The sequence below is a fragment of the Ambystoma mexicanum genome, chromosome 6p (genome assembly GCF_040938575.1).
Source record: "Ambystoma mexicanum isolate Mex_15411 chromosome 6p, UKY_AmexF1_1, whole genome shotgun sequence".
NCBI classification, from domain to species: domain Eukaryota; kingdom Metazoa; phylum Chordata; class Amphibia; order Caudata; family Ambystomatidae; genus Ambystoma; species Ambystoma mexicanum.
The window spans coordinates 623,770,978-623,789,208 of record NC_090935.1 but is presented as its reverse complement, the minus strand read 5'-3'; the positions used below and the strand labels follow the sequence as shown (position 1 = coordinate 623,789,208).

The 18,231-nt window shown below is 44.6% G+C and overlaps 1 protein-coding gene across 6 annotated transcripts in view; it reads right to left on the bottom strand.

Annotated features, from left to right (window-relative positions):
- FAM169A (family with sequence similarity 169 member A) overlaps positions 1–18,231 on the bottom strand; it is a 988,180-nt gene that overhangs the window by 133,618 nt on the left and 836,331 nt on the right. For all 6 annotated transcript variants that reach the window (XM_069627477.1, XM_069627479.1, XM_069627476.1 and 3 more), the window contains one exon: positions 17,346–17,543. In XM_069627477.1, coding sequence (XP_069483578.1) covers positions 17,346–17,543 — 198 coding nt within the window. The remainder of the gene's footprint in view (positions 1–17,345; positions 17,544–18,231) is intronic.

Sequence of the window (18,231 nt, the reverse complement as noted above, 5' to 3'; positions counted from 1 at the left end):
TCTAGATCATCAAACAGGGGCTTTGTGAACACGTTGTACAGAGTGGGGGAGACGCACGAGCCCTGTGGGACTCCACATGTAATGGGGATGGGTTCGGCGGCGGCAGAGGAGGAGAAGACTCGCATGGATCTGTTGTTGAGGAATGACTCAATCCAACTGATGGCTTCTTGTGAAAAGTGGGCAGCTGAGTCTAAATGATTACATAGGACTTTATGGTCAACTAGGTCAAACGCCGCAGAGAAGTCTAGCAGGAGTAGTAATGCAGTTTTCCCGTTATCTCTAAGGACGTCTATTTGGGCTTTCAGATCTATCAGGGCTGTTTCAGTTCCATGTTGGGGTCTGAAGCCGGATTGTCTTATTCCTAGAAGGTGGTTTGTTTCAAGATACTTTTGAATTTGTTGGTATGCTGTCTTGTCTAGTATCTTGAGCAGGAATGGGACGGTGGTAATCCGTCTGTAGTTGGTTGGGATGGACGGGTCAAGGGAGGGTTTTTTGAGGAGAGGGAGGACCCAGGACTCTTTAAGGTTACTGGGGACTGTTCCTGAGGAAAAAGAGGCATTGATGAGTCTGGTGATGAATGGCGAGAGGTCTCGTGCCGCGTCTTTAATGATTTGTGGGGGGCAGAGGTCACCTTTGCAGTTGGAGGGTTTAAGGCCAAGAATTATTTTTTCTACTTCGAGGGAAGAGACTTTGGAAAAGCTGAAGCGAGCAGTGTTAGGTGTGTGGTGTGAGGGTGGAGGGCTCGAGTGGGCGTTGATGGGGTTGGTAAGATTGGTGAGGGAGTCTCTTATTTTTAATGTTAGTTTGAAGGCCAGTGACTTTGTTGTTTAGTGCATTTTGGACACTGGTGCACCATTGTTTGTTTTTAACGCAAGTATCTGGGATTGTTACCGGGGTTTCCAATTCTTTCAGGATAGTAAATAATTCTCTGGAGCTGGAGTTGGATTGGGAGATTCTCTGGTTATAGGATTCTTGTTTGGCCGCTATGATTTCTTTTTTACAGTTGGCCGTTATTTTGTTAAGCAATAGTTTGTTGTGGTCAGTCGGAGATTGTCTCCAGACTTGTTCCAGTTTACTCTTTTCCAATCTAAGGGTTTTAAGATGGCTGGAGAACCATTGGTTGAGGTGCTTTTTCGGTTTGGATTTTCTAAGTTTCAATGGTGCAATGGCGTCTAAGGCTATGCGCATGGTGTTGTTATAGCCTTCTACGAGGTCATAGGGATTAGAGTCTTGGAGTTGGCTTAGTGTAGGAAGAATGGGTGCGATCAGTTTTTCTACTGTAATATTTTTTTTGCTTCTCGTGTGGATGGCTGGGGCTAGTGCCATGTTGGTTGTAGGGCTTGAGGCCTCAAGTGAGAAGGAGAGGAGGTGGTGGTCGGTCCAAGATTGGGGAGTGTTGTTAGTGATCGATACGGCACAGTTATAGTCTGCTATCCAATCAAGGGTTCTCCCTTTGTTATGGGTGGGGCTGGTTACTTTTTGTGTGAAGCCTAGTTCAGACAGGGTGTTACTGATGAGAGTGGCTTGATTGTCTTTGGGGTCTTTGTAGCCTAAATTGAAGTCTCCTAAGAGAAGGCATTGTGAGGAGTTTTTTAGGTTGTCGGTAAGGATGGCATTGAGGTCTTCCTCGAAAGATCCCGGGGGTCCGGGCGGTCTGTACAGTAAGTGAATGGATATTGTTTGGGAGTTAGCGATGGGTAGTTTGGCTGTAAGTGATTCACATGATGGGAGGTGTGTGGCGGAGTTGAGTCTGATGTTAAGGTGGGTCTTGGCAATGATGGCCAAACCACCGCCTTTAGCTTCAGTTCTGTCCGCTCGGATGATGGTGTAGTCAGTGGGGATGGCTAGCGAAAGGGCTGGGCCTGCGGCTGCATGAAGCCAGGACTCTGTTATGGCTAGGAAGTCTAGATCTTCAGCTAAAATGAGATCAGCGATGTCCGTGGCATGGGCAATCATGGAGCGTGCGTTGATGAGGGCACCTTTTATAGGTAGGGTTTTGGCTTTGGCAGGGGTGGGGGTGGTAGCTGTGCTGAGCGCTCTATTGTTGGTTGTAGTGGAGTTGACGGGTTTAGGTTCAGGTTTTTTTAGCGTAAGGTTAGCGCAGGAGCTAATGGATGTTCGGTGTGTGAGTATGGATTGTGTGGAGTCCCTGGCTCTAGGCTCGTGTATTTTGGGAAGTCTGGATCGTAATCTGGTCAGCCTGTCCGAAAGGCATGGGGGAGCGAGTAGGGTAAGCATGATTGTGGTGCTGGGCTCTGTGAGGGTGGGTGATGCGGTGCCTAGGCTGGTCAAGTTAAGGGGTGAGCTGGGCAGGCATGCAGAATTGGTGATGTGGAGAATGGTTCTCAGTAGTATAGAGTAAAGGCCCGGGAGGAACATTGTGTGAAGGGGGTAAGGTGCAGTGTGTGTCCTGTCTAGGGTCGAAATCTAGCAGTGGACAGTGCGGCCTGCTTGGAGTAGCCGAATACTACCTAATCCATGTAGTGCAAGGTTGCAGATTGGCATCTGACTCAGGTACAGGTAAGCAAAGTGGTCATAGTAAGCGTTTGTCAATTAGCACAGCATTAGGTTTAGAATTGCGCCAGTGTACCAATTAACATCTTGGATCAGAGTAGCATGTATTCAGAATAGCGCCTGGAATGGGAATAGCACCTAGGTTCAGAGTAACACTTAGTTCAAGATAACACCTAGAATCAGAATAACCCCTAACTTCAGAATAGCACTTAGAGCAGATTAAGCACAACATTGAGTTTAGTGGCTATAAAAGTATGTTGAGCGGGGACACATTGGGCTGCAGGTCAACAGATCTAGAGGCAATTGGTGAGCAGATCAGCAGAACAGAGCAGATTAAAAATGGCAACTAGAATTGCATAGGGTAGCCGAGCAGCAGTGAGGCACAGTGCAGTTATATGTTACAGGGATGCCTAGCGACACAATAGTCTAAATACGACTGAGCACCTATGTACTGGAAATGGCAGCAACTTTGGGCACAGTTACAGCATGCAATAAGGCCTGAGTGCACGAGAGTGGCAATAAGTAGCTTGTGGTAACAAAGCCTTTTCCAGAGTCTAGGCAGTTCAATTTAAAAGCGAAGTGGCGTTTACCGTTGAGGTTGGTCTGGAATCCGGCAGGGGGTCCGGGCGAACGGCGAGGAAGGCCAAGGACAGGTATTGGCCTTATTATCCTGGGCCTTGCTGGGAGTGGGCCGGCTTCGCCTACCGGCTGGCGATAGGCTGCTTAAGGTGGCTCAATGGCCAATCGGATGCGAGGACAGTCGGATGTGCTCAGTTAGGCACTGGGGTTCCTTGAGACATGGCGGGCGGCCATCTTGGAAGTGTAAAAACCTCATGGTGGCTAATGGTGGCAGGGGCAAACAGCAGCTGTTGGCATCAAGTTTAAAACATGCAGGCTGTGTAGATATTCACATGCAAAAGGATCCACATTCTTAATCCTGCACCAGTCGCAGAACTTACGCCAAAAGTACAGGGACTTAGTTGCGGGCCATCTGGCTGAGAGCAACACCTCCATCACGTCTTCAGGGAGGTTCCAATCCTTATACCTCAACCTTTCAGAAACCAAGCGTAAAGGTTGAGGGATCTGACCTCTGGATGGAGAATCTGACCCCCCCTCCCGTGAGAGCAGATCGTCTCGGTAGGGAAGACGACGTGGAGGACAGATGGACGAGTTGAGAAGGTCTGGGTACCACGTCCTCCGGGCCATGCCGGAGCAATGAGGATCATCCGGGAACCGAACCTCCGTAACCTCCGCAGTACTTGCGGGATGACGGGTAATGGAGGAAACGCGTACAGCAGTGGGAATTACCACCCCACCACAAACGCGTCCCCTAAGGCTCCTTTTGGAGGAAATTCCCATGAGCAGAACCTCTCGCACTTCCGGTTGACCCTGGAGCCGAAGAGATCCACTTGAGGGGTCCCCCAAAGGGCGAAGATCTCCAGGAGAATCTCCTGAGCCAACTCCCACTCGTGAGAGATCGCGCTCTGCCTGCTCAGAGCGTCCGCCGTCTCGTTTTCGTCTCCGGCCAGATTAACTGGCAAGATCGAAACCTCCTGCTGGATTGCCCAGAACCAGAGCTGCATCGCCTCCCTGCACAGAGGAAGTGACCCTGCCCCCCCTTTTTGTTGAGGTAGTGCATGGCCACTGTGTTGTCTCTCAGGATCAGGACATTCTTTCTTCGCACAGTCGGCAGAAAAGCCTTCAGGGCTAGCCTGACGGCCCTCAGCTCCAACATATTGATATGGAGTCTGGACTCCGACGGAGACCAACGACCGCTGACTGTCAACTCGTTGGCATGAGCTCCCGATCCCGTGAGGGATGCGTCCGTCACGATCGTCACCTCCGGCCAGGGAAGCCAAAATGGAGCCCCCCCTCATCAGTTTCCCTTTGTCGGCCCACCACAGAAGGTCCTGGGCGAGCGAGGACAGCACCTGAACAGGGTCGGACATCCTGCCGGAGGACTGAGACCACTGGAGCTTGAGTGCCCATTGCAAGCTTGAATGCCCATTGCAAAGATCTCATCCGCAACCTGGCCTCTGGCACCAGAAGAATGCAGGATGCCATGAGGCCGAGCAGTCTCAAGAACTTGAACGCTGGGAGACTCTGGGCAAGTTGAAACTTGTGCACCATCTGCTGATTGTGATGAGTCCTCACTTGGGGAGGAAAACACTGCCCCAGGGGCCTGTCGTGCACTGCTCCGATGTACTGGAGCCTCTGAGTTGGTATCAAATGGGACTTCTTTAAGTTTAGGGAGAAGCCCAGCTTGTGGAGGGAGTGGCAGGTGACGGACAGATGATCCAGGACTTGCTCGGAAGAACGCATCCTGATCAACCAATCGTCCAGGTAGGGGTAGACGTGAATCCCCCCTTTCCTGAGATGCGCTGCCACTACTACCATGAGCTTGGTGAAGACCTTCCGGGCGGAGGTCAAGCCGAACGGCAGGACCCGAAACTGAAAGTGCGAGGCTCCAACCGCGAACCTCAGGTACTTCTAGTGCTTTGGATGGATCGGCACATGAAAATAAGCGTCCTTGAGGTCGAGAGACACCAACCAGTCCTGAAGTTGAAGGGCCTGGAGGACTTGAGAGAGAGTAACCATCTTGAACTTGTCCTTCCTGAGGAGTTTGTTCAAACCGCGCAAGTCCATGATGGATCTCAATCCCCCTTCTTTCTTGGAAATCAAAAAATAAGGGGAATACCATCCCTTGTTCCTCTCCGCTACAGGTACCAGTTCTATGGCGCCTTTCTCCAGCAATGATTGAATCTCCTTCGCAAGGAGCGGATCCGGACTCTTCAAAGAGATTCCCCGGTGGATTGTCGTGAGGCCTCTGCCGGAAAGGAAGACAGTAGCCGTGGGCTATGATCTCCAGAACCCACGCATCTGAAGTAATGGCACGCCACTCTACAAGCTGCTGCGCTAGCCTTCCCCCAAACGGCGAACCATGGGACATGGCCTCATGACTGAGCTGAAGCGGCTGCAACGTTGCTTGAGGGCAACGAGGCAACTGCCCGAGCGGCCTTGGCACCTCGAATACCCTGTTTTCCACCTCTGGCACTCCTACGGTGGCCCCTTTGACTGGCAGCTCCTCTCGCTTTACCAAAGGACGAGTAATAACGAAAGGAACCTCCCCTCCACTGCTGTCCCCTAGGACGAAAAGGCGGAGGTTGTCGAACTGCAGCACCCAAAGACTTTGCTGCAGCTTTGGAGGTCTGCAACCTCTCAAGGCTCTTATCAGCCTTGCTGCCAAAAAGATGTTCCCAGTCAAAGGGCATGTTGAGGAGCCGGGCCTGCACACCAGCAGCAAACCCCGACTTCCGCAACCACGCAAACCTGAGTATCATGGTGCTCGCCGCCATGGACCGGCTGACGCAATCTGCCATGTCCAAACCCGACTGAAGGGCCTCACACATGGCATCCTTGCGATGCTGAAACATGGCAAGGAAACCATCCCGTTCGTCCCCTTCGGGAATATGTTCAGCCGCTAAGGAAACAGTTCCACAGAGTGTGCGTGAAACGTGACAAGGCACATATGGAGTTGGCTGCCTGAAGCGCCATACCCCCTGCAGAAAACACTTACTTCGCCCAGCCGTCAAAACGCTTGTCGTCCCTATCAGGAGGGATGGTAGGATATGATGCCTGCTTTGCCAGGGCCGTAGCCCCCTGCACCACCAAACTCTCCGGAGTAGGGTGCTTGGACAAGTAGCAGGGGTTGCTACTGGCTGGGCGGTATTTTCGCGGCAAAGACTTGCCCACTGCCAGGAGACTCTCCGGAGCAGTCCAAGCTGCTGCCACCCTCCTCTGTAGAGCCATATGAAACGGCAGTACCGGGTCAGTTGGTGGACCAAGGTCGAGGATATCCGTAAGGTCATCCTGAAGAAACTCCCCTGGGGGAGCAGACCATCCCAAGTACTCAGTGACCCTAGACATAAGGCGCCGGTACGAAGAGTCGGAATGAGTGCCAGGCTCAGGCCTACAAAACTGCACCTCCGGAGAGGTGTCCAGCCCACTAGCATCGTGCAGGGACTGCCTCGGGTCCTCAAATTGGCTATGGCCTGAGGGAATCTCGTCAGGCACCGTATTGGGAACCATACCATCATCAGAGCCTTCATCCACCCCTGAAATAAACTTAAGATGGCGGTAAGAAGGCACAGAATGTGAACCAAAGCCATGCTTGACCTTGGCCAGAGCCTTTCTAGGGGGTTCCACCGAGCCCCGGGGTACCCCCGTCAACACAGCCTCGAAAGGCGTCGAGTGAATCGGCGTCAACGCCGAACGCGGCGCCGACAGCATCGATGGCGTCGACACAGGCCTCAGAGCCCCAAGCGTGTCCTTCGACAGCCTGGGCGCCGACGACTTCTTCGGAGGCGGGGCCTCGAAAGAGTCAGTCGACTACCTCGGCGCCACCGGCGTTGACGTCTTCTTCGAAGACAACACAGGTTCACACGGTCTCGAGCGCGTCGAGGACCTGGACCGGGCATGACGAGAACGATTCCCCTTGTCCGAGCGGGACCTCTCCCGCGAATTGTGCTGACCACCCGAGCCCGAAGGCGTGCGAGTGGTGTCTCTCGACAGATCACGACCGACCCCACTCGGAGGCGCGGACGGACCGGTGCCCTGCAATTCGAGAATCGCTAACATTTTCTTCCCGAAGGAAGCCCATTCCTCCGGCGTCGCCTGCTTGGTAGGGTAAGCGACCCGCCAACGGGTGGAGTCCTCTGAACAGGACGGGGAACGCGACCGATGGCGGCGCTTCCGGGAGTGCCTCAAAGAGGCAGAGGAGTGGCGGGACCGACTCCGGGACCGAGACCCACTGAAATTCCGACCCGGAGAGTTGCCTCTCGAATCGTCCGTCGAAACGCCCGCAGACCTCGACTTCCGTGGCTTAGACTCATTACCTACCGATAACTTCTTCTTGCGCTCCCGCAAGGCTTTAGACGTGAGCGACTGGCAGTCGACACAGTCATCCGTGTCATGGGCCTCCCCGAGGCTCAATAGGCAGGCGTCGTGCGAGTCCGTAACTGACATCTTGGACCCACAGTGCCTGCACTTCTTAAATCCGGACGCGGGGTGGAAGGCGAGGTAGACATCCTTCACGAACAAGAAACTTCACAAAACGACAGGTTCGAAGAACCGAGAAACAGAAACTCCAAAGAGTCGAGGCGCGCCGAGATTCCCGAAGCGAACACGTTCGCAGAAAAAATGGAACTGAGGCTACGGGCGTTGTGCGTCCTACCTATAACATCCAGTGACGTCAGCCATCGAAGGAGGTCCTCGAGGGCGGCGTATCAACACAGGACGCAGAAAGATTTTCCGAAAGCAGCAGCACAGCTGTGGTGATTACTGTCATAGATATGCAATACGTCGGAGGACCCAATCCCCTCGAAAAGAGATTTTCATGTTGGCACACAGCTAACGAGTGGTTATGACATGCCTCCATCATTCTGTAGCTGCCTTCCTGCTATCCAACAAACACGGCCTGCCCTACTTTCTTACACAGCCACGTGCAGCAAAACCAACATTATTGGTATAAGGGCACTATATAAGACCACTTTAAATTACATAGTTTAAATAACGCAAACACTATAACCTGCACTAGAGATCTCCTCCGGAAAAAAGAGAAATCCCTCTAACAATACCACAACTAACCTATCACATCACAAAACCCAAACTTCAAAACTACCAAGGCATTAAAGCTTGTGTAAACCAGAAAAAGGGGATTCTTCAGCTAACAGTTCTAAAAAATGCTCTACCTCTATTTCCTTCCAAATTTCCAGAATAAAAAAAACACAGATAACCCTGCAAATGCAGTGTGCAAATGTTATCAGTTTACTGCAGAAACAAAGTACGAATAACAACCCTTTTACAGATGGTAAAAGCTTCTGTTCTGCAGTGTCTTATTACTAGCAAAATTATACCCTGTATAATCCAAGCTTTTAACATGGCAGAGATAATGCATTATATTCTGCTATCCAAGATCCAGTTATAGTATAACAATACAAATATTATCACTAGCCTGGCAGACTTTCTAAAATATCATTATTTCTTGCCATTGCTCTTGCCTGCAACATTCCACTATCTTGGAATCCTAATTCCTCCCTCCTCCTACACACTTTAAACATAATATATACATACTATACGCCAAATTCTTTAAACCTATTGTGACAAAAATGAGATGCAGCAGCATTAATCATAATTTGCACAAAAAGGAAATCAAGAAATCCTCTTGGCGCAATGGCATGTACAAAGAAAACAGACACAATTTTGACCGGTTCATACATATTTAAAGTGAAATCTCAGATGTACAAACCTCTAATCCCAGTTACATTCTCATCCCTCACATAGGAATAGAAATACTTGATACTTGACATCATAGCAGAGGATCATGAAAGGTATGATCAAATACTACACCACAACAGGGGGCAGAGCAGGCATTGTATTTCCTTTTAGAGTACTGTGGGCTGAGGGAGAGGGAATGCCAGGAATCAAGTAGAAGGTTGGCAATATTTCCCAAAGAAATAATGCCAAACTCATATACCTTTTCCACCACTCGTAATCACAGTAAATCCACCTAATTATATGTGGCAAAATGGCAATGTGGAACCCCATCGCTGGAGTCCTTCATTGGGTATTTGGAGGATTTACCACTTACTAAATCCTCAATATTTGGAGTTTAAGTGGGGGAAAAACCTGTACAAATTGCTTGGAGTATTTCCTCATGGGTACCCCCAAACCTAGAATCGAGCAGTGGGTGATATTAGTCGTAAAGTGGCTGTAATAGGATTACTGACACTTTACCAACATGTGTTCCCACTTTAACAAATTCAGAATCAGGCCCTTTGTATTTTGTATGCTTCACAAAATCCCACATGTCTTCACTCTATACCCTCTGCATTGCTGATCCATAATAGACAGCACACAGGGTGGAGAAGGCAAGCAAGGAGGCAATACACAATACACTATAATACATAGGTAGCTTTAAACAACTGAGTGCATTTCACCTGAGGTTTCTGACTGACCCCTGAGCTAACTGAACCTTCATTATCATTGTCTTTAAGATGTCTGGTGATACCCCATCAATGGACTACATGCACATATGTGACAGCTACACACATGTAATTATATACATGTCTTTTGTTGCCATTTTACAATGACAGGCTTCTTAGGGACCCACATACACTTTACCAAGACCAAACGTTAACATTCTGTTTCACAACAGATACAACAAATGCCAATCAAATCACAACACAAAGAAAAAATCAATGCGCAGGAACAAACAGGTCAGACTCATACACTTATCCTTCTCTAAAGTTTATTGAAAATGTGCAAGCAAGAGAAGGGATTAATGTCACCCTGCAAAGCACAAATCCACCAACCACCAAAATTGTAGTTACTCCTCCACCTAGATTGAAAAAAATCAAAACAAATAATTGGCCTCCAAAACAGTTCGAACAACCAACACACACACTACAGACAAGAAAGGCAAATCATCCAATATCCATGTGGTCCCAATACCAAAAAATAATGTTTACAAAAATATTCCATAGTGGATTCCTCAGTAGTCTGATGAGAAATATCTGACAAGTAACTTGTCAATTATCAATGAAAACTAGTTTTTGAAGCAGTAATTGCCTGTGCATTCAAACTAAAAAGAAATAGGTTTATTCGAATTTTAAAGAGAATGAAACTGTTAACAAAATGAGTTAGAAAACTAGGAAAAACCTTAGAAAGATTTGCAATGTACCTATGGATAACTTCTGCAACTTTTGTGCGGAAGACTGGCTTTATACCTATAACATAGAACCTTTCTATCATCAAAAGGTCTACTACCAGGAACAGAAAAATCCTTTTGCAATGAATCCTGATAGAGGCTATGAGATGGACAAAGGAAACATAATGAATGAAAAAGAAACACAGAAGAAACACTCTACGAGACAAGAGAACCATCCCAATCAAAGAAAATGTACTCCACATCGGCGATATGTACTTTGAATACAAGAGGAAACAAACCTTTTTGATCAACCGAAAAATGAACTTGAAAAATTCAATATCATCTGGCTATAGGAAACGTGGCTTAGGGAAACACCAGAACGCGATGGATTTATTACAATGCTAAATCCAGCTAGTAAAGGAGCTCAAGGCAGACTTTCATCAGGTTTACCTACACGGATAAAAATAGTCCCAAATTGGAATATCGCATCTTACACTAACATTAACCAGTGCACCCAGAATATAATATTAACTGTACAACAAGAACAAGAAAGTAAACGGGGTAAGAACAACCTGGAAACATGTCATCTCACTAATGAACGTATATTGCAATCCGGCCTCGATTAATGACAACTCCTTCATGGATGGAATCTTCCTAAAAATCGATGAAACAAGAACAAAATATGCACAAGTGGAATTAATCATATGAGGAGACTTGAATAAACATCTCTACACAGAGAAAGGTACATTAGTAAAAAATGAAGATCTAACCATGAGAGCAAAGAGGTGGCAAAAAGAAATAAATATTAGAAACCTGACACTCCTAAAACAACCAATTGACACCGAAGGAAAAACTATACCAACATGGAAAAGAGGGAACTCCTCAGCGGTCATTGATTATATCTACTTATCAGAAGAACTGAAAGACTCAATTAGGGAAATCAAAAGTGACTTGACATCATCCAGTGACCATTACCAACTGTCAGCAGAAGGACACGGTTTATCAGAACCTAGAAATCCGATGACATGTGTACCTTTGGAAACCACAGGAAAAAACATAAGGCTGTGAATAAACAAAGTGGAAACGCAACTACTCGCACAAAATCTCCAACATCCACTAACTACTGATACAGACAAACTGAACTACAATTTTCTGTTAAAATCGTATCTTAAAGGGAAAAAAACCAACAAAACTAAAATGCATCTACATTCAAATAATGCTGAGCTAGTAGAAAAGAAAAAAGATGAGAAAAGGAATCCGAAGACTGCAATCAAACAATAGTCAGAACCTTGAACAACAAAAGAAAAAGAAGACAGTCCTATGTAAACTGGAAAAAATCTCATATCCACATAATGTTGCAAAAAGATGCCGAGGCAATAATGGAAACCTACACAACGCACAATTTAAGGGAGCTTTGGAATCTACTAAATAAGAATGCCAAGAAACAAGATATAACAGCCAACGTCAATGAACAACAATGGATTAAGCAGTTCTCTACAATATACACAAATCGAAACTCGGCCATGGAGGACGAACCACAGCAAGTCACAACACGATGGTATATTGTATACGAAAAACAAGACCTAATAGAGACGATAACAAAATTGAACATCTCATGCGCCCCGGGACCTGATGGTCTATCAAATGTAACAATCAGAAAAGAGCCTGAGCTATGGGCAAGTATAATGGATTCAATCCTCAAAGCAATCAACAAAACAAACCAAATCCTGCAGTCCTGGAAACAAGCAACGATAATACCGTTATATAAGCAAGCACCAAGGGAGGACCCTCAGAACTTCAGGCCCATAGCGCTATTGGATCCCGTGGGCAAACTACTTGCATCATTACTGCAAAAAAAATTAAACCAATGGGCAACAGAGAACAACCACCTTGCGATCCGGGATCCGGCAAACAGGTTTCAACGCGAATGTAGGCACAAATGTGAGCCTGCTATTGCTAAACTTAATTAAACAGGAAGCAATAAAAAAGAAGACCAATGTACACGCAGCCTTTGTTGATCTGCATATAGCGTTCGACTCAATACCCAGACAAAAACTATGGAGAAAACTAAGAACATGGAACTACCCAGTTGAATTACTAGAACCAATCAAGCAACTCTACACCAATACCTCCATAACAGTAAGAATGACACAAAATGGCAAGACTACTCCGAATATCGAAACTACTAATGGATTTAAACAAGGTTGCCCACTGGCAGCTACGCTCTACAATTTATACACTGCTGACATAGAAGCAGAGACCAAAAGTGAAACATTGAATCCACCAAAAATAAACTCAATCCCAGTTCCATTAATGATGTATACGGACGCCATTATACTGATTAACAAGACACCGGCTGGACTACAGGAAAGTTTACAACTATTAAGTGTGTACATGGAAAAAAACGAACTGAAGATAAACAGCGATAAAACTAAAGTGATGCCTTTGGTAAAACAACCATTCCAAACCGCAAAACCTCTGAAATTATCAATCAATGGAAACAGACTTGACGAAGTTACAACATATAAATACTTGGGGATAACTATAAATCAGTCATCAACCGAGAAACACTGGATTGTAAATTTGGAGGCAAAGACACAATCGCTAGCAAGACAAGGTTGTGTAATACATCGAAAATATGGAAAATTCTCAATGAAACTAATGCTCGCATATTACAAACAAAAGGTAGTACCAACGATCACATATGGAAGCGACTCAATGTTGCAAATACAGTACATTACGTGGCGAAGACTAGAAGGCGCCTTCTGGCGAAAGATCCTGAGCTTACCAGCCTAATACCTGATGGTCAGAATACGCAACGAAAATGCCACCCAATCCACGGCTTCCATAGAAAAATGGAAACAACTAGACATTCTACGTAAAATGTTAACGACAGAATACCTGCAATTGACATTGTAAGAGAACAGGAACTAGCCATGAACAACTCAGTTTTAAAGTTGTGGAAAAAAAGTCTATTCCAACTGATGGAAGCTGAAGATATCACAACAGAAATGCTCATAAAAAGGCCGCAAAACACGACTGCATAAGGACGTGTAGTGGTATCACAAATTACTCAAGAAACATAACTAGCCTTACGGATATCCGAGCAATCAACAAAACACCAATGTACCTCACAAACTTTCCAGACCCATCGATAAGAGCAACATACATGAGAATTAGATTTAATATTCTACTGACCATAGACTATCTAGCTGCGACAAAAAAACTAGAACCAGAGGAAGCAAATTGTCGTTTCTGCAAAACAAAAGAATGTGAAACAATCTACCATTTGACAATGATATGTCCAGAACTAAATGAAAAAAGACAGATGTTTGGAGTCTTCTTTAAGATTTTGTCAACTAAAATGGACACAGAAACGATGGGCAAAAATCATGAACGGCCACGAGAAGAAACTTATCTTCACAATAGTGCAATTTCTACGAAATGTTTTAAAATTAACGCATTGAATTAGAAATGAAACAGCTAATTTAACTGATCTACAGTATGAACTTAAGAATGATCGAAACATGAAAAGCTTCTAAGAAACTATATCATTTTAATAATACATTTTTAAAAAAATGAAAGAGAAACTTTACTGCCAATACCTTCTCTTACAAATATGTAGCCCAATGATCTCCCTCACAAGGCACCACATCCAGTATACAACTGGTCATGCAGCTCGATCTGTAATTTTCGACCACAGTCATTCAAATACTTATGGCTATTTCTAAAACAATACATAGTGGGAAAAGATGAAAGTAGAATTAACATTTTTCAGAACATGGACTTAGGTCCTGTTTGCATCCACACTGAATTACGTGGATATTCTTTGGGCTGCATTTCAGAAGAATCATGCAAACACACCTTTCATAAATGCTGGAAATCCACCACTCAATGATGCAGAATCTCTTGAATAAACTGTAAGGTGATAAAAGTCTACCTTTGGAATTACTAAGACTAAACCAAACTGTGCACACCAGCATAGCATAAGAAGTCCAAATAAATGACATGCAAAATAAGTACTTTGGTACTGAAGTAGAGGAAGAAAACAGACCACAAACTACCACACAGGAATTTGAAAGTAATAAGTTCCTTTCCACTACATATATAAATAGTAAAGATTCAAAACACCTCTGCTGAAATTCCAAAGTATATGTCTGCTATCATTGTACATTTTACAAAGTACGCAAACTATAGACACGTCTGAAAATAGAGGACAATAAGCAATCTGAACAGTATAAATTGGCCTTGTACATCACAATAGAAGATGCTCTTAATAATTCATTATTCTTTTGCACAAATGCAATAATGAGCTTGTTGACAACTAGATACCCTCACGAGCCATCATTATTAACTTAGAAGTATTCCCACTTCTCAAAGCTCTCCAACAACTGAAACTTTCTGAGAACATTATAATTGAAGCAGTACACGCTTTACAAGCTATAATTCTGTTACTAGCCAAAACTGCCAATTTACCTCCATCAGAATCACTAAAGGGTATTTGGGAAAGGATATATATTTACTATTAGACCTCAAAGAAAATGTTAAAACTGTAGGAACAAAATGGCAACAAAATTCATTTTTTTATTGTTGAACCAAGAAAATACAAACAAATTGGCAAGATCTAGTTGACCTTAACAAAGATAAAGAGGTTCTGCTATATCTCAGAGAAAGGATGCTACGCCCCAATCCATGCGCATGTCCCTATGTAACAATAGCTTGTTGGCTGCAAATTATTAGATACAGATGTGAGCTAACAGACCTGGTAGTTAAATTTTCCTTCTGCTCAATGAACGTAGGTCAAACTCTAAGTTAAGTTGAGCTGTTCATTCCACAATCCATGTGTGAGTTGCAAAATTACAAATGCCAAAGTGCCAACATGTGTTTCGACCTATTAATGGTCTTTGTCACGGCTGGGCTTATTAGACACAATTTCTCGTTCTTGAAGAAAAAAAGGCGTTGCATAGCAAATATGTTGATGGTTACATGCACTGTCCTTATTGTGCAAGTATCTCGTTCCAGTGAGATATGATCATATGAAACAATTGTTGTCAACTACAGGTGTGGTTGATCTGATAACATTCAATCCTGTCCTTTTCGAGCTTCAAGAAGTTAGAGTCTCCTGGTTAGAGAGAGGCTCTGCGCACTGAGGGGAAACATGCGGGACGCCGAATTGGCAGAGCCTCTCTCTAACCAGAGACTAACTTCTTTGAGATTCAAGCCTGAAAAGGACTGAATGTTATCAGATCACCAAACCACTAATGTTTGCTGTTAGCTAAGGAACCGAAGTCCTCCAACCTGGTTTGTTATATTTAGTTTTGCAGAAAACGCTTGGGACGTTTTCCATGTCTTCCTAAGCATTGTAAATCTAATTAAATAAGGAACGGGTTAAAAAGCACAGGAGAACTCTGTCCACTAGATACAGTGAATTGTTCATGTTACTTTTACCACAATGTATTGCCATCTTACATTTCTTCTGCAACAAAGATTGCCCTTCACTTGGAGAGGTCAAACATTTTTGGGGGAGAAAAGAATATAGCCAAGAGGAGCTCCACATATGCTTTTGTGGATAAAAGATGCTCCAAAATGTGGCTATCACAGTGATGAGATTCAGCTATCAAACTGCATTATTTTCTCTTTAGCCAATCACTATACCTTTCTGTTCACAACTATGGATAAGCAGATCTAGCTGCCAGATGTACATAAGCAAACATTTGCCCATTTCTTGTAGAAAGATGTGGGTTGGTTTTTCACCAAACCAAGCAAAGCACCTGTGTTGGTTTAGGTATCATCTCTGTGTGAAGGTTTGGTGCACATCCTTCCAGCGTTTGTTTCTGTAGGTGAGAGCAAGAATTCCCTCTGGGAATTTGAATGGGAAACATAGCTTTTGCCCTCTATATATCGTTGGCCACTCTGGATGAAACTTCACAAAACTTTCCAAAATAATTCAGTGCGGGGTGTATAGTTTTTTGCCCAATTGCCGGCAGATCCATAGAACATTATCAAAGTTATATGCATCTCATAATTGCCTGCTCCTGTCCCTGGTAAATGTTCCACCCATACTGCCTTCTCCGCCAGTCGACTTCATTCAATTAATCAATGTATGTTGTTCGAAAAGGCACATTCCCCAGGAATGCCTCTGCTCTGTAAGTGCATACTTTGTAAGTAACTTCTGTTTTCAAATAAATACAAAAAAACAAAAAAAAAAAGACTACTCCAGGGTACACTTATCTTTCCAGTGCCGACCTCCAAGCCCATCTATTTAGCAGCTCTCCTCCTGGTCGTCCCACAATGTAGACGTACACTGATTGCTATTTCTGTAGGTTTTTACATGCAGAAAGGCCAGCACACACTGCATGCATCATTTATCATGTCATAAAAATCCCTATTAGTACCTCGGACATGATGCTGGAATACAAGTAGCAACAATACCCACGATGTTGGCCTTTTCTTGGTGGCAACGGTACTGTTCTGTTTGGTCTGCAGCAGTTCCAGGCAAGGGCTAGGTGTATACTGAAAATGATCAAAATTAGAGCAGTCCATTTCAAGTTATTTGTGTCAAAAGTACGTTTGTTGGCTACCTGTGCCCATCGCTTAGGACCTTTAACATGTCCTGTGGGATGTTAATGCTAGGGAAAGCCCTCCAGCTCAGTTAGTATCATGTAATTATTCAGGCTTCAGTGCCTACATACCCCCATTTGTGGTGTGGTATAAGATTGGTTTAGTTCATATTTGGATCCTTCGCAAGTGTTTAGGTTTGGTCTTACGTCTGTGGATGGAGGCCCTCTAGGAGCGGATAATGGAACATTTGGAAAAAACTACTAAAGCACACCTAGCCTTTAAACAATATGATAAAAATGTATTGTGCTGCCTAGTTCTGTTTATCGATAAGCTACCTGCGCCGAAGTGTCATACGCAGCCGCAAAACAGGCAAACCGAGTGATAACATTTTCTACCCGATAAATAACATCACTGTTCCAGCATTCTCTTTTCAAAGTGCAAACGAAAAAACGATATTCTTACTTTGTACATGTTCATTTGACAAATGAAAGATACTGTCCAGAGTACTTCGATTTAAAAAGTACAATAGAGTACATAAAATAAACGTGTTTCATGCTCACACCTGTTCAGCTGAAGTATCCCTGGAGTAATTGAATGGCTGCACGATTGCTGGTCCAATGTCTGTGTCTGTACAGGGGTCTTCTTCTGGGTTATCAGTTTCTAACGATGGCTCTCCATCACAGACCATGGTACACTTGTTCTCTTTAACGGCCAACATCTGGTCTGCTACCACACTACTCAATGACTTGGGTTCTGTTCTCTAGAATGAGAATGAAATAAATAAGATGCAGATATTTATGAAACAATAACATACTCATGCATTATGCCAGGCATATGTTAACATCTAGCCTTAACAAATAAGAAAACAAAAAGTCAGCAAATGGAATGAAAAGGGGCCAACAAGTACTTTCTGTAATTTATTAAAATGTATGAAATGTAATGTTCTGGTTCCCAGCTGCTGACTCGCTAACCTCTTCGACAATCTCCCTGTCTGCCTTATCCTGAACCGGGCAATTGCTTTTGGAGTAACCATGGACAGGAACCCTCTTCCATTTTGGGGGATTTTAATTGTTAGGCGGTTGCATTGCTTAGTCCCAGTTAAGATATCAACTTACTTCTAATTGCTTGAACTCATTAACATTATGGAGTGCCTAACCTAATACTGATTGGAAAATTAGGGAGGCAAAAAAAAACAAAAAAACAACAGTAATCCAGTTATAAGCAGCTTTGTGATTTATTTTGAGATTTGTTAATTAAACATAAGCTAATGGTCCACGGACTGCTTATTAGGTGGTAGATTGACATGTAAATCTAGTGCCACCACAACATACAGGTATGATAGCGAGGTAGCTTTCCCACATATAGCATAAGCAGCTGATCAACATATGGTACTTGCCAGGGATATCCGCATATATTTGTATTGTGCATTTGCCGCAAAAGAATTACCT